The following is a 17,131-nucleotide window of genomic DNA, read 5'->3' as shown; positions in this document are numbered from 1 at the left end:
CATGGTGTGAAGATGGCTGTGCTGTAAGATAATGGATAACTCCGGCTAGAGCAACATAAAGTTGGTGTGGTAGTTTATATTCAGTTTTGAAGGAGAAATTCAAACTATGCCGAACACAGTGTCATACTACAGCCACTGTATTCCTTCCACCCGTTCTTTTAGAAATGATCGCGTACCATCTTGCCTGGCACATTCTGTCATACTGGCGCCTATGTTTCTGTTGTAAATACCTTCAACCCCACCTCTCTAATAAATAAATTAAACATTTAATTTTAGGCTTTGAAAATCGTGCTGTTTTAGCGACCGAAATGTAGTGCCATCAGTGCAGCAGGGAGCCGGAAGCCTCTGACAACACGGCTTTGTAGCTTGTTAAGAGCTTAATGGTCACAACATATATGTTTTTCGCGACAACATGCGAGGCCAGTCTAGTGTATAACTTCCGGCAGTCGTTTAACGACGTTAAACGAAGAACAGAATCTTCCTAGCAAAACATACCAGCTCGCAAAAACATGGAAAAAACTCAAAGGAGAAGAAAATTTAAATATCAAATAAATACCATTGGAAAGAGTATGCGTTTCCTCGCAGGTATATGCCATCAAAAATTTTAATATATACCTCAAGTTGATAAATTATAAATAAAGGCAGCGCCAAATCCCGCTGTGGGCGACTCCATTTTGCCTAAGAACTAGTCCTGAAGTTTTCTGTGTTGGGAGGAGAATTGCCCTCGGAAACCGCCGAAATGCTGTTCGTACATTTCAGGTAGAACTCTCCTTCCCAGAAGCTTGACGATCGGGAAACCGGAATGTTGGACGAAGGTTCCGAGTTTACACTAACAAGCCGGCAGTTTTAACGACTCTCACTGGATGAGAGGCAATACACCCTCACTATAAATTACAGGGTGTTAAAGATGGAGGACACGATGGACTCAGCGATTTGCTGAGTCCATTTGCTGTTTTCGGGCTTTACGTGTATGGTGAGGAAAAATCGCAAAATTATGCACCTGGCACCACCAGATAGAAAACAATGTGCTCTTTTCAACCTATAGTGTCATTTTTTAAAGCTTTATTCTCCTTTACAGGGTAAGACAGCACCTGGCTAAAACATATTTCAAACGAAAGCAGGATACTCAAGCTTTCCACAAAGTATCATACTTTATTATTTGAATGAAATTTCACCGAATAACACGTAGAACAAAATGGCAATACTGCTCAAATGGCTGGTGTGCAGCGAGGTAGCCATCTTGAAAATTTTATCAGTGGAAGAAATATCCTTCCATTATGTTCATTTTCCGAGAAAGCTATTTATCACTTAGTCCTTCATCGCCGAAGAAGAACTTTAATCTGCCCTAGGCTATTGCGTAGACTATTATAGTAGGGAAAATACCTTCGACACTAGAGGGCTAGAGTAAACGTCACCTTACTGTCGATAATGGAAACGTGCTGAAGCTGTGACCAGATGACGTGTCATTAAACTTTTACTGGGTTGATAAAAATATTAAAAAATATTTAATGCCAGTTAAAGATACTTTGAATGGCAGTTTTGCAGTGGACATAAACATTATTCAGGTGCTGTCTTTCACTTTAATAGTTTATGTAATAACGACATGTACACTTAACAAAATTTTTCCCAGCCAAAGAGGACTAGCAGCTTTCGAATTTTACAAGCCCGTCAGTTGTTTTTACTGGCCACGAGCTTCCCGTAATTTCAAGCCCTGTTTTGCGTTACCCGCAACATTTTCTTTTTTTAAATCATGGCCTAGCTCATTTGGAACCATGCAGCTAAAGAGTGCAAACAAACACTAAAATTATATAGTAAAAAAACATAATACCACCGACATTCCATGAAATAAGTATTGTGCTTCACAATAACGTTGCTCAAGGAGGAATTCCATATACCCAAATAGAAGAAAACCTTACGGAAATGCGAAAACACACGCGGCAGTACACAGTAAACCTGGAACTACGTGGATCAATCCGTGACAATATTCACCATCTCAGAAATGTTCACATAGGACCCTAGCCCTATCGACAAGAGTTATCTCCCATTGATTCAGGAACGCTATACTTGTAACTCTACAGCAACAAGAAAAACATTGTCATCTGACTAGAATTTCCTGTTGCATAACACAACGCAGGCAGATCGAACTACAAATCATTCAAACAAAATTAATTTACTTCAGTTGTGCTGGAAACATTCCCTAATATTGTTTGTTTCAGAACAGACTTTAAATATTGACCTATTTCTATATCAGGCAATGTATATAGTGTCATCATACTTTGTAGATACAAACATGTATTCAATCTATTACAACTGAAAATCACATGCTACACTTATATAAGCCTGTGGTGTACCAAAAGTCCATTATGCAATAATTATTACTCTGGATAGAGTTACACTTAATTTAACATTAGTACATTATAGGTAGCAAGTGCTGTCCATGTTAACATGGACATTATTATGAACTGGTAGGTACGTGCCATCCACTGTGGAATAATTATTACACAGTGGTTAGGCCTAACCAATGCGTATCACACATGCATTTACATCAATCATTAATAAAAGTTTCGTTTAACCTGTTTATCAAAATAATTTTTTGTGGACATGAAACCAGCACACATTTTCAGGGACGTGTGATAAAGAACCAGGAACTGGACCCGGGTAACAATTGCAAGATATCATTTATGTAATAAAAAAATGTGTGGTTGAGGATAACCGCATATAGCCCAGAAGTAACCTCATGGTACCTGACAATCCCACCTGACTAAAAGTGGCGGCCGAATCTGAGGCAAGTGGATGTGACCTCTGTGATCATGAATTTTGATTAATTTTTTGTATTTATTTATTTGGTGTTTACGCCGTACTCAAGAATATTTCACTTACTCGACGGCGGTCAGCATTATGGTGCGAGGAAACCGGACAGAACTCGGGGGGAAACCCACGACCATCTATCGGGTTGCTGCAGATCTTCCCACATACGACAGGAGGGGAGCTGGGCCAGCATGAGCTGGACTTGAATTCACAGCGACCGCATTGGTGAGAGCTGACACGCTAACCACCTGAGACCCTATCAAGACGTTAGACCACTGAGCTTGTGACAGCCCATCCTGAAGATGATGGAGTAATTCATCTTTGAACAGAAGCCCATTTATACAAATATATTACGCTCAAAATGGATAATAACTATCAATAGTGTAAAACAACAGAATTATTAAAAGATGGGTACCTCTTGCTACCCATAATGTAATAATCTGACATTACGTGTACTAAGTGATACCCATTTTTCAGTACAATGTATGCGTCTACAACGCCAAATAGGCTTTGTCTATTGACAGTTCTGGTGGTGTCGGAATAAAACAAATCCCAGCAAGGCTGTATATGGATGCGGATCTGTCCTGAGTTGGCTCACATCTAGGGCATTAAAATTGGCAATATCAATATTGTCGGCCTGGTGTCAGTATAAACCTATAGTGTGAATCTGTGTAACATCATGTCTGAGTGTATTCGGCAATCCTTATAGGCAGTGAACCGAGATAAGAGCAATACATCCAAAATTAAAATTCCAGGCGTCGCGCAAGTAAAACTAATGTAAACCTCAGGATAATTAATTCAGGAGAAAACCCTGGAAACTTATATTCAGGCCACAAAAGTATTTCCTTTCCGTCAAAGAGGGGGTATATATCTGTGGTTAATTTCTTAGTATATCTAAAACAGTTATACCCTAACGCTCACATATCCATGAAGAGGACTCGGAAGAATTGCCTACTAAAAAGAGTTATTAGCGTAACTCTTATTTGGCATAGCGCTCTTTTTCTTTTCAGATCTGTTGGTGCATACACCACAGTAAGGTTAAAGTAAGGATAATTTACCAATCTCCTCTAAATTGCTGCCCACCACAACAAAGCCTATACGCATGAACATAAGGCGCCTTGTCAACACCGTCAGCTCAGGAATCGAATCATAAGCTCATCTGATCTGGGTAAGTACCAGCCAAGATAATCAGGATCCATGCACCATTTAAACGACAACCAATAGGAATATCCCAAAGAAAAGGTAGAAAAATACAGTAACAAAATGTTAGGACTTTATTTTATACATATTATTAAACATAGAAGAATAGCCTAAAATTCTATGCGGAATAAAACGCATTATGCGCCACACTCACCCATTCCCCCATCACCAGATAGACTTACTATATCTACTGTCTTCCCAATATACTTGGTACACCGACATCTCAACATGCAAACTTAGAGGTTCAAGGTTCGAAATTACACTGGTTTAACATGTTATTGGACATGTTTGTAAAGTTTCAAAACATTTATTATATACTTACAATATAAAGAGTAATAAAATAAGCTAATGAATTGTTGAAAAACTCGCAAAGCGTTCCTCTCCAGACATCGCTCATTTTTTTTGGGGGGGGGGGGGGGCATGTCCCTGTATCGAGCCAAAACTTGCCCTTATGGCTTTGCTCTACACAAGATGACATGGCAAAGAAGATTGACTGCAGTTCGATATATATATTTGAAAAGTAGAGACACAGAGAAACCATTGAGATATATTCGAGACAGGGAATACAGATTGATCTCCAAGGGCATTGTCAATAATTACTGTCGTAATGAAATACTAAAAGAATGTAGATTTATATCATGCATCAGTCTGACGTTCAGCGTCACTGCGTTGTTCATGTCAAAACACTGATGGCGACAAAGCCCCATTTCATGTAGCATAATACTCTGATCAGGGCTATCTTAAAGGCAAAGAAAACACTAATGTAAAATATACGTCAGATAAAAGACCAATAAAATAGTTCCACATCTTTTTTTCACAATTTTTTCAACCTAGTAATAGTAAAATGGAAGTATAGCTTTGATCTCTACGTTTGCCTTTTCTAATCATACTAAGCACAGTGGCGTCCCATCACGTATTTTCAAATAAATCAAATAGATTTCCAGGTTTCATTATTAAAAATGCATTTTCATATAAATCTATGAATGCATTTGCAGATTGGACCTTGAAACCAACTATTTCAAGCCAAAAATATGGACGTATGTCGGTTATACTCTTTGGGTCATTATTGACCAACGCAGAATCTGTGTTTTAAAACCAGTTTACTCGATTGGAGAAAATCTTGAAAAATAAATCAAACAATTTGTCTTTCATCTCATATATACTGATAACTTAGTGTTTTCTTTGCCTTTAATAATTAAAGAAATCTTTGTAATCATAAATTAACGGCTTTTACCGGACAAACGCGATGCGCACTAGAATTATTACATGTGCTACTTTGTAAGGTCAGAAAAGACTTTTAAACTGATATGTACAGTAATGCCAACGAATGTTTAAAATATTATTGGCAGCATCAATAAATGGTATCTGGTGTTCAAGGAGTTAATATATAATGTTGCAAAATACATATGTTTCATTCCACACTGACATCATTTCACCGAGTATTTGCTTGAATTTTTACTCGTGCAATACAGAACACAAATAAACAACATTAGAAACAATAGAAAACAAGAGAGAACCATGAAAATGAGAAAAAGGATTAAGAATAGATCCTTCTGTTCCTTGAGCCCTTCGATATCAAAAAGGTCAGTGGGATTATCGGGATTAGAATTCCATACGGCGAGGGTTCGGTTAATTTGGTCGTACAAATCTGGAATGATCGATGTCCAAAACTTTGTCTGTCGAGGTTTCAGGTTGAATCCTTGGGCCATTGCAGGGGTGCCATTGTTATAAAAGAACCTGGTGTAGGCCTTCGTGTTGATGTTGTACGGCAGTTCGTCTAAAGCAGGTGGGTTAGGCCAGTCTGTTTGATTCAACTCAAAGGAACTGTAATAATTAAGCATGGTGATTAGCCAAAATGAGGCAGAGGATATCTTGCCTGCCAGCAAATAGTCCAGGTTAGTAACAAATAGCCCTTTCTGAGGAGAATAATTATTACAAGTGATTACAACTACTGTCCTCGGCTCTGTTCCACAAGGAGATTGCAGGTTATTACCACCCCAAATAAACAATCTAATGAACTTAACTGACAGTAGTTCTGTGGAATCAGGCTAAGACTAATTCCGATTTTAGTTTTATTGGTAAATACTGAAGACAAGAAAAAACGAAATGAGGTGTTTAATTTAATATCAACTCTTCTTTAAATAGTTTATATATGAATAAAATTCCTGTAAGATACATGGCCATAAGCTATTAAGGTCCTTTATTTGTTTGCTTTGTTGGTGTTTAACGCCTTGCTCAAGCAGTAATGTTAGGTTTATGTGAGTTGGAAGACGGAGTGACCGGAGTAAACCACCCACTTTCGCCAGGCACCGGACAAATCTCTTGACATTAAAGTCCAGGCCAAAACATCAAGAGTTGAATTCGAAAATGCAGCATCATTTATAGCAGGCCATATAGTTAAAGAAATGCTGTCCCTGGAGCATTTGATCAAGATACCTTTCACAAGGCACAGATGAACCCACTCATTCTCCCAAACTGCCTTAAAGTCACGTAGCTAACAGGTGAAAATAAACCAGATTTAATATCGCACTTTGCGTTTTCAAGGATCAGGTCAGAGGGTCTCAAATCAACCTGCGCATTTAAAACAGCTTAACTCTGCATGAAATCGCAGTATAATATATATGTACCTAAACTTGACAAAATGACTCCACTGTTTCATCATAAGATGACTCATACGTTTGTCCTGTTCTGTGTAATTGTAAAGCGCATGTCCCGTCAACGGCGACCCGAAGAGGTAGAAAAGATCCACACCATGGTGTACACCTAAAAGTGAAAACATCCAAAATTGATAAGTATTATATATGTTATCGGATAAATTAAGTCTAATGTGTACGCGTACGCAAGAATTTTTCATTTACATGGAAGCTGGTTACATTTCATTTGAGAATAATACCAAGGGCCTGGATTAAAGGAACGTTTTCTTGATAGTTTTTTTTTTTCGCCAAGCACCTGAAAATCCTCCTCACTTAAAGTCACAACCGAACCTACCAGAGCTAGATTCGAAAATGCGAACTCATTAGTTATGTGCCTGTTAGTTGTATTTGCCATGCCAGTTGCATGCCAGTACGTATACGCCGTCTGAATCAGAACGGGACCTAATAAGTATGAAATCAATACCTGTAACTTCTGGGTCCGGATATAAATCTGAGCGCCATTCCCAGCGATACTGATAGAGGGTAAGACTTCTGTTTGACAAGATTTGTAAGGTCTCAATAGTTGGAGCGTCAAAGGCGGCATCTCCATATGTCTGGAAAAAGTCAGTACAAAACCCTTTGTTACATTCAGTAGATGATATATCTAAATAAGCGGAATTACCATCTCAAATAAAACACACAGAACCACGCGATGTTCTTCCCGGTCGTACGCATGTTTATTTTGGAAAAATAAAGGCCGAAATGAAATTTTCTTGCATCTTATTGCGAATTACAGTCATTATTTGCCTCTGTACATAGATTCACATAGGCCTTACATTCGTAGTATTGAATTAAACGGCCAGACTGGATACATGAACAGTTGCAATGGACACTTTTGAATTAGATTGTCAGGCTGGATATATGAACAGTTGCAATCGACAACTGTACTGGTATACACGATTGGATACTGATTTCATCCCTTACGTATTTTTCTCTTTTCAATTTACCTTTACTTCAAGGTTTTGCTTTAACAATTCATGTCAATTTATTACACGTCTCTGGTCTAGAAATAAGAATGGTCTCACATAAACAGAAGTCTATTCAACACCTTTCATGAATTCTGGAAACACGGAGGGTAAGCTGTAAGGGAACACAATTATATTAAGTATAGAAAATCATGTACCACGCTGGTACAGAAGTCTAACTGTTAACTTATCAATATTATTCAACAGAATGCATATACAGTCGCTAGCCGTATATTTTCGGTGCCCATTTGTTCAAAACCTAGCGGGCTTGTCTAAAATGGCAGATTGTATATCCTTGTTGTTCATATTAGAAGTAATGGTCAGAAATCTAGGAAGGCATCAGCGCTGAAAGACATACAATAAACATATACAAGGCAGATTTATTCATTCTTACACGTCAAGATATTTATTCACCCAACATTAAAATTTTGACATATAAATTTTTCAGGAGACTTTCTTTGTGTTATCAAAATTAGGCGACACTGTATAATATCACACTGTGTAAAAACTAACCATACTGCCTATCCTGATGTTTGTCGTCGCATTATTTGCGTAGCTCATGTCAGTATACTCAAAGGCAACAAGGTCTGAAAAGTATAAGCATTTTAATTGTATAGAAAAAATATACCAAAGTCATTATAAATGGATACCGGTCAACTATATATAATTCTTGTCCTATAGCAGTATAGTTTTCTGATGTGTTTATTTTGCTAATACATGTACATACGCCCATATGCACGTAAATGGTAGCTGGCTACAAAGCATCTGTAAACCACGAACGTCAATACTTATGGAAAAGATGGTTAGCATAATTTGATCTTGAGGTTGGCATAATCCCTTTATGAAATGAATCCTATCTTGTAAATACACACCTTTGAAATGTATCGCGGTAGGCACCACATGTAGTAGTTGTAAAATGCCGTATAAGAAATCATAACCTCCACGGTCGTTAGCTGTCAATTTGAAAAGAAGAATTAGAAAAGTTAAAGCAGTGGGATCCGATAATTACATCTTTTGTAACCACAGGTTCACAAATATTATCTTTTAAAAGACACAGAATTGATGCCATGAATCAAACTGGAATTTTCTTATTTCACTTTCCTAGTACATTTTATCATTTCACCACGTGCCTCAGTTCATCTGCATAATATGAATACATTATCAGGTGAACAGTTGTCATGTCTAACGTGCAACGCAATGAGCGATCGTAGACAACATACACCATTTCGCAGCTTCATCTCTGGTGGTCCCTATTAAAAGCGTCTGTGCGTTGAGTTCCGCTGTCTTCATAAGTTCTTCTGGAGTCTTTGGTAACACCTTGTCCCCAACGATGGCAGGGAACTGATTATAGTCATAGATCTAAAAAGACAGATTTAAGAACATCCTATTGAGTGGACATTTACAATAAATAGTGTGTCCTAAGATATCTCCAGCGTAAATTTACTTCACACTATATGAAGAAATTCTGTCTAACTACTTTTTCCAAGTTTCATATGAAAATAGTACTGAATATATCAGTTAGCAATGCGTGTCAATCTCAGTCTGCTTTAAATTCCAAAAAGCGAAAAACTGGTACTTTTATACTGGACAAAGTGAAATCTCAGTGTGTTAATCTCAGTCTGCTTTAAATTCCAAAAAGCGAAAAAGTAGTACTTTTATACTGAACAAAGAAAAATCTCACTGGGTAGCTCTTTAAAAGCGGAATGACGTCAGTTTTCTTCAGGCAATTCTTGACGCCGGCAAGAGTAAGATTTTGACATCCGAAAATCATTCCAAGACTGAGAACCTCGTGTACAGAATCGTGATCAGATCGACGATGTGCCAAAGCAGATGTAGGAGGTCCACTCTGGCATATAGCAGTGCGAAATAAACCTGTAGAATATGTATCGTACAGTTTACTTATCTCTATAGGTTAAAGGAAACAAATATCACATATGTAACTCTCTTTAAATTTCAATTACAGAATCATGAAATACAACGTGACCAGGAAAATATGCACCAAAAGCAAATGATCAAAGAAAAATGTTACTACACCCCAAATGTAATCAGTTTACTGAGTAATCATGTAATTAGTAAAGAAACTTTGTCTTAGCTCTGTGTAACTGTAGAAACATTGATTTAAAGTTATGTCCATGTACGTATGTGTTTGTTGTAAATAACAATGGTTGACGTCGAAGTTTTGATTTTCACCTTTGGCTAAGGGAGAGACAAGAAGTACACCCACGTCAAATGAACCTTGGCTGTGCCCCATCACAGTGACTTTAGTCGGGTCGCCATTGAAGGAGGCGATATTGTTCTGTACCCAACGGAGAGCCGCGATTTGATCCAGGATCCCGTAATTTCCGGGGAAGTCTGGATGACCTGTGCCCAGGAAACCTGCAAAATGAAGATACTAGGCTAAGTTATGCATTTTTAGTATTAGCATTATTAGTAAACGTACTTAATATATCCAGGTCTCTAGGACAGTCAAGTGGAAATAGGCACATTTATATTGGACATAAAAATGGTTATATTTTTAAGTGACGATTCTCAATGAGACCACTGGGACAGACAACATGTTATATAATTAAAGACATAAAGCATAAAGAGTAAAGCCATAGCAGCGACGACAGTGTCATAGCTGGCAAATGGTTACGCGTAAGCGGTGAACCACGACCGCCTCTCAGTTTACCTCAGTCAGTGTTTTATGCTAATTGTTCATGTAAATGCATAAACAGTAGCTATTTACACGCCCCCTGGCACCATGGCTGCTCAACATTAAGCGGAGAACCCCAAATCAAAAATTTTAAATCGACCGTTTTCATTGCTTTGTAATTTCTGTAAAGGGATAGGATTAGCACTGGTTGGAACTGTGTCGGGCAGAATGTCTGGATTACAAGATAGAACATAGCTGGAACATAGCCGCCTCTACATGGAATTGAAAAGCCAGACAAAAATATCAAACGGGAATGTTTACGTAAATTGTTAAATTGCTTTAGAGAGATTTGTTACATAAGATCTTATAGTACCAATTTTGACAGAAGATGGATCAATAACCTGACGGAATAGCATGTATTCCTTTACCTGTAATAAACTGAAATTAACATCCCTGCCGTTTAAAACCTTTTTCTGCTAAATTGCTAATATAGGCATTTACGTGACCAGTCTGAGTAAAAACCTGACTGAGGTAAACTGACAAGAGGCTTTATTTCACCGGTTACGTGTGACCATTTGCCAGATATCACACCGTCGTTGCTGTGGGTCTGCACAAATATCCAATTCGTGGGTAAAAGGCATCACAAAGAAAAACCATTAACATTTTAAATAAAATAGTAAAACCCCAAAATCCTGTCAAATAAGTAAGTAAATAAAATTTACAATTCCATGTCTAATAATTGCAGAGATATTCTCCACACAAATTTGAGTGAGATGGACGGACAAACTGTAAAAGCGATCGCTGAATGTTCCCTTGTTTAAGAAGGATATGATAAATGCAACACAATACTTATTCACCAAATAGAGGCACGCCAGTATTGTATCACTTCGGAAGGAATTGATTACTTGCAAGTGAGCCTACTGGTCGGCCCTACTGTGTCAACGTTCTGTGATAATCATACTGTAATGTTGACCATGTTAATCCCCAAACAAGCCAACTTACCCAAGGCTGCCAAGCGGTAGTTGATGGTAACCACAACGATACCCCCAGTAGCCGCTAACACGTCACCATCAAACATATTGGCTGTACCCACTACATTTGAGCCACCGTGTATGAAGACCAATACTGCCAGAGGCTCGCCGTCGTTCTGTCCATAGGTCGTTCCGTTTGGAATGCTATTGTTGCTGTTAGCGTCAAATGTTACAGGAATCCTTGTGGCGTTTGTCAGCTGAAAGAAATAGTGATGCTTCAAATGTATAGTTGATCAGCAGCAATAACTTTTTTAGCTGCATGTTGCCTAATAATGTACTTAGCTTTAAATCTTATGTAAATCAAAAGTCTATTCATCATAATCCCAATATTTATAAACGAATAGAACAAACTAAGTACATTTCTGTTATAATTTAGAAAGACGTCCTGGTGTGTATTCACACAAAAAAAAAAATAAAAAATAAAAAAAATATTTACACTCAAACAATTAATCTTTTAATAACAGAAAGTCTGTCGTCTGAGTGATGCTAGAATGTATTCCGTTGTTATAACCAGTGTTCTGTCATATTCAACATAATATCCTGTTAGTTTTATAGAATCTCTATGCTGAATTAATAGAATATGTGTTATATTTAACAGAACAACCTGCTGCAATAACAAACTACATTCTTGCATCACTCAGACAACAGACTTGCTCTTAAAATTAGATTAATTTTTTTAGGGTAGTAACAAAACAGATGTGTTTATTACCGTGGACATGTCTCATGTTTTCTACTCATAATGAACAGTTGGTATTTATTATGTAAACATGCCACATATCTACTATAGTAACCATTTTTACATGTTAATCAGCTTTTTACACTTAATGTAAACTTAAACTCATGCTTACTGGACTATTTGTGATTACTAGTATTGGAATTATCCACCACAGTAGGCTACCATGTAAACATCTGAGATGCTTACAATAATAAGCACACCTCTTTAATTACTAAACACAGTTTTTTTCTGAATGAACACCAGGAGGCGTTTTTAAAATGTAACAAAAATGTCTTTAAAACTAATCACCTGTTTTTTATATGGAGCAAATCGGTAACCACGTTACATGTTAAGTCAATTCCCACTAGAGCATATTGTGATAATAAATGTGACGAATACACTGCTCACCCAGCCATAGCTTTTGAAGCGGAACAGGTCGCCTCTCCGGAAAAAGTTACAGTCAAAATGTACATATATCTCACACACTTTTATGCTGTGTGTTATATGCTGCTTTAGATCTCCAGCTCTTTATGTTTAAATATTTTTGATTTTACAGTATATTCTGAATTGTAATGCGTGTAGATTTATTTGATTTATATAACCCACGATCATCCGTAGGTTGCTGCAAGGCTTTCCAACTAACGGCCGGAGAGGAAACCAGCCTAAGCTGGACTTGAACTCACAGCGACCGCACTGTTGGGAAGCTTGAGGATCATTGTGCCGTTCTGGGTAGCTCTAAGATCGGTTGGCATTGTTCCCACCTTAGCTTCCACATTAACCGCTCTGAATCGTTACATTCAGTAGCCTGGAACTCGGTCACCTGTGTTGTCTCCAAAATGCCAACGCTGTACGCTACAAAAATAGGTGTCCCGTGATCTGAATTCTGAATTCTGAATTCATATCACCTCATTATGTATGAATAATAAATACCATAACATCGCAAATAACACAAATGTAACCGACGCACCCACACGGACGGCATCTAAACTTTGCAAGCCGCTATTTTCAAATCACGTTACTCCGTTGTTAGGGTGAACTCGGCTGCTCTTCCCAAAATTAAAATCATCTTCTTTCACAATATAATTTCATTTCTGTTCATTTCAATCTAAGACTCTCAAACAATTTGTCAATCACCCTATATATGGTGTACATCTCATTGGTTTCAATGAAATCATTCCAGGAGTTTATATTTTTCAGGACGATGCCGAGTGCGGCCGACTCTAAATGAAAATGGCGGTTAGTGAAGTAACAGATACATTTGTGTTAATTGTGACCTTATGGTCTTTACTATTCACGAATCACATGGTGATATGAAGTAAGAATTACTGAAAGATTACAGAAAACGTGTTTTTGTATCGCACAGCTTTGACATCTTGAGGACAGCATACTCGTGAACACCAAGTTCCAGGTTAGTGAATTTAAGAGTACAGATCTGTATTTCTGAAAGCTAAGCTGGGAAGAATGAAACAGCTGTCAGATCTACGTTCTGGCATGCTAATCCCTTCGGCCACGGAAGCTCCCGTGCGCTTACAGTATCAGGCTCATGTGTACATACGATTGGTACGAAGACGTTAAGATAAAGGCAATCCTCGTCGGTATGATTAAAGTCAACCCGGTGCTCCGCGATATATAGCATATCTTCATCTATCTGAGGACAAGCCGGATGTAGATTTAGCGTTTCCAAGACTTCTGGTTCCCATGGCGACATCAATACCGGATCCTGAAGTGATATATGAAAATTAATCATAGATCGATATAACACGAGTTTTAGTACAAAATACATATAGTAAAATCATGAAGGATAAAGCCTTGGTGGTTCTACGTCATAAAAAAATATTGAAAACTATACTGAAGAGAAAATACAATAATTTAAAAGATCAGTCAATGTAAGGCTCAAAAAATTACAAATTATGTATTGAAAACTAATATAGTAAAAACATTTCCGGTCGCAGTGTTGTATAGAGTAAAAGACATGTGACCAAATCCTCTGCCTGATGTCAGATCATATGACTGATACTGTATAGAAAAAGAATTAATGGTTACAGACACAGATTTTGCAGGAAAATATTGAATACGTTTCAAACAAGAAAAGCACTACCGAGGCAAAATAGTATACAATATGGATTACAGGTGGTCACCGTATCCACAGACCACTATGAAATCCATTCACTATGAATGGAGTGTTAAAAGTTCACTAAAGTTGTACTTGTAATGCCACTTTTTTGTCGCCTCAAATAATGATACTATGCGTTCCATGCACTGAATGTATAGAATGTGGAGAATTTGGGCAGCATTTTTGATTCTTTTAAGCAGCCTGATAATTGTCTAGTTAGGACTTTGACGCAAAATGTTAAACAACGAATACAAGAAACGGAGAAGTGTCGGTGATGAACAGGACCGAATAAGAAGTGCGGAACCACCGTAGGACCAGCAAAGCATTTCCTAAACTAGATCAATGACCAGTTGTAGAGGATGTTTTCTCTCCCGTTCATGTCACTCAGTGCCCTGAATTACAAGGTGAACGAACTGCAGGTAAAACTCAAGCAGAACTGTATACAAATAATAATAAGATTATTGTCTTGCGTGTGAGTTAGCAATTTCTGCATTCGTGATTTTGATTTGTTTACAGCCTACAGAAACCAGTGACAATGGAATGCACAATTCAGTAAGGATTCACTACGTTTTACGCGGAGTCTTCGACAATGACTAATCACCATATAACTCAACATACACCGCCGCTTTACACTTTTCTAATACAAATCCACGACTTTGCTCTGGTTACCCGTGTAAGATCCTACGACTTGAAATAACTTGAGTAGTATATTTCACACGTTGAAAAATAATACGTAATATATAGCCTTATTCTTTCATACATATCTTTGGAAACCAGGGTAAGGCCATAAAGTCTTGTAGAAAGTAATATAAGATCATGTCAGCTAAACACTCCAGAAACATATCATATAGTTGGCAGCGATGATTACGGTGGCATTTGTTCATGGAAAAGGACATCGGTGATACACACCGGCATGAGTTATGGTCCCAAAACACATGTAAAAAGTGAGTTAATTCTAAACAAATTATAAGGTAATATCATAAATTTCTCATGCAATTAGAGAAGCTATCGGGCATTAGAGTTCACCTCAAAGCGAAGGTCTCCGACCGGGGGTTTGGCATAAGGAATTCCGAAATACTTCTCCACCTGAACGCTGGCTGGTAAAGGGTTGTCTATCGTACCCAGAACTTGTCCTGAAGTCGTATTTCTGATCACAGGTAAACTGTTGACCTGTGCTCTGCACAAGGGCAACACCAACAACATTGTCAACAACAACATGGTGAACTGCACAGGAAAAAGCTATGGCGAATTTCTCAGTATACAAATCATTAAAAGGAGAAGTGAACATGGACCTATTACACTTATTCGAAGGTATAACGTCGGTGACCGAGGACTGTCTGATGGGACCTTGCTCAGTCGTCAACATATGAATACACGAATACTCAGAGTGAGTTTCTTTTGAAAGGCTTTATGCTCGGATTCACAAAAGGCTTTTCGTGATTGTAAGTCAACCAAGGTGTGCGGTGTAAAGGCGGTGCTGTATACATGCATATGTGAGGCTATGAACTGCCCATATCCTCAAAACTCGTCTGTTCGCAGCACTAAGATGGTTGTCAGTGTGCCTCTCTATCGTATAAATCAAGCTGAGCGTTTGTCTTCGTAATCCTCACTCATGCAGTAGCCATAGGTCAGTTTAAAATGGAAAGTAAAACGAAGGTGTCTGATTGTTCACAATATCTCTTTCAGTCCTCCGAACTAAGCTCGTATATGTACGGCATTTGGAATATGAAGCTATTTTTATTTTATGCGCAAAATAGTGAATGTTAAGAGTAGAATATGAAATACTGAAGGAGTTACCCACAATAGTATAGTATACAGGAGCGTAAACTGAAATCTGTTTATGCAAAATGCACAGGTGCTAAAATTGTTTACTTCACTATTGCCATTATATGTGTTGATACCTAATAAAAAAGCTCTATAAACTGGTTTCAGTATTATTAGCATTATAATAGTTTGTGTTGATGCGAAATACACAGGGATTAAAAACTGGATTGAGCAATATTACCATTACAATTCGACAAAGGGTTACATGACGACAACTTCCACATATTTAAAACTTTCCTTTAGGTAAAAATATACAAAGATACACACAGTATATATCTTTGCAATAAATCATGGATGTCAAGTGGCCCCTAACATTAACAGCATTGTATTCTTTTATTATAAGAAATGATACCCATGTGAAGTTTTGACTGGCATACCTTCGCCCTATTATGGTATGTTGGCGCGCTTAGATCGTGGGCCAGGTTAATGTAAAGTGCATTGCCCGCGGTGACGTTTATTTGTAGGCTCACTGGCCCTGATCGCTGTAAACTCGATATCAGACGCTATATAATGGTGCTCACACTCTAAGGACCCAGTCGTGCGTAAACTACTTGCCTGTGGAAAACATTTTCCTTTACTAGTCACAAAATATATACAGGTACAAAGGTTTTCATACAGGGTAGCTTCTTAACATTGGGACCGATACATTTTTCCACCTCACTTTATTTTTTGTGACATTGTAAAGTAAAATACAAAATGTCCTGGATGTTCAACGGAAGTAAGGCTTGAGTTGCGATCTGTTCAATAACAAAATAAGAACTCAATAATTCAATGGGGATAATTTAATATTTTATAACCTTTATTGGGCAAGTTTGCATTCATTCCGCCCATATTTATCTGCTTCTTAGCCTACTCTGTTATGATCTATTCTTCTGACATTCCGTGCAGAATCTAAGACCTTTAGAGCCCCCAAAACTGTCACTGACTGCATCATTTTGACATGTAATTCAACCACCTGTGACTTAAAGATGAGTGTTGTATATATACTCATTGCCTGACACTGCTGCAGATCTTGGGCCAAAAAATACATCATTAAAGACAGATTACAGATCATTATCCTATAAAATACGAAAGTAAATAAATAGTATGTTTGATGCAAATTAGGTGCATGTTGTTATATTGCATAAATATCTCATCATATGACAAA

At 37.7% G+C, this 17,131-nt stretch overlaps 1 protein-coding gene across 1 annotated transcript; it reads right to left on the bottom strand.

The window, feature by feature from the left end:
* Window positions 1–4,079: 4,079 nt before the first annotated feature.
* On the bottom strand, window positions 4,080–15,475 carry LOC135471279 (para-nitrobenzyl esterase-like). The gene is made up of 11 exons (XM_064750445.1): window positions 15,187–15,475; window positions 13,603–13,767; window positions 11,304–11,529; window positions 9,857–10,042; window positions 9,348–9,538; window positions 8,887–9,025; window positions 8,539–8,619; window positions 8,180–8,253; window positions 7,126–7,255; window positions 6,636–6,771; window positions 4,080–5,832 (listed from the first exon to the last, which is right to left on the bottom strand). The coding sequence occupies exons 1-11, from the start codon at window positions 15,376–15,378 to the stop codon at window positions 5,436–5,438; spliced, it is 1,917 nt and encodes a 638-aa protein (XP_064606515.1). The 5' UTR covers window positions 15,379–15,475; the 3' UTR covers window positions 4,080–5,435.
* Between the last annotated feature and the right edge of the window lie 1,656 nt (window positions 15,476–17,131).

This window comes from Liolophura sinensis, chromosome 7, assembly GCF_032854445.1.
Source record: "Liolophura sinensis isolate JHLJ2023 chromosome 7, CUHK_Ljap_v2, whole genome shotgun sequence".
NCBI lineage: Eukaryota > Metazoa > Mollusca > Polyplacophora > Chitonida > Chitonidae > Liolophura > Liolophura sinensis.
The sequence above is the reverse complement of the archived record's forward strand: the minus strand, read 5'-3'. Positions and strand labels throughout refer to the sequence as shown.

What these genes read in the sequence shown, in the direction of transcription:
- LOC135471279 (XM_064750445.1), bottom strand. Translation starts at nt 15,378, where the DNA reads ATGTTGTTGTTGACAATGTTGTTGGTGTTGCCCTTGTGCAGAGCACAG. An exon ending in TGTCTCTCCCTTAGCCAAAG is followed by an intron (nt 9,539 to 9,856) that starts GTGAAAATCAAA and finishes CATATTCTACAG; the next exon opens with GTTTATTTCGCACTGCTATA. An exon ending in AGATGAAGCTGCGAAATGGT is followed by an intron (nt 8,620 to 8,886) that starts GTATGTTGTCTA and finishes TCAAATTGACAG; the next exon opens with CTAACGACCGTGGAGGTTAT.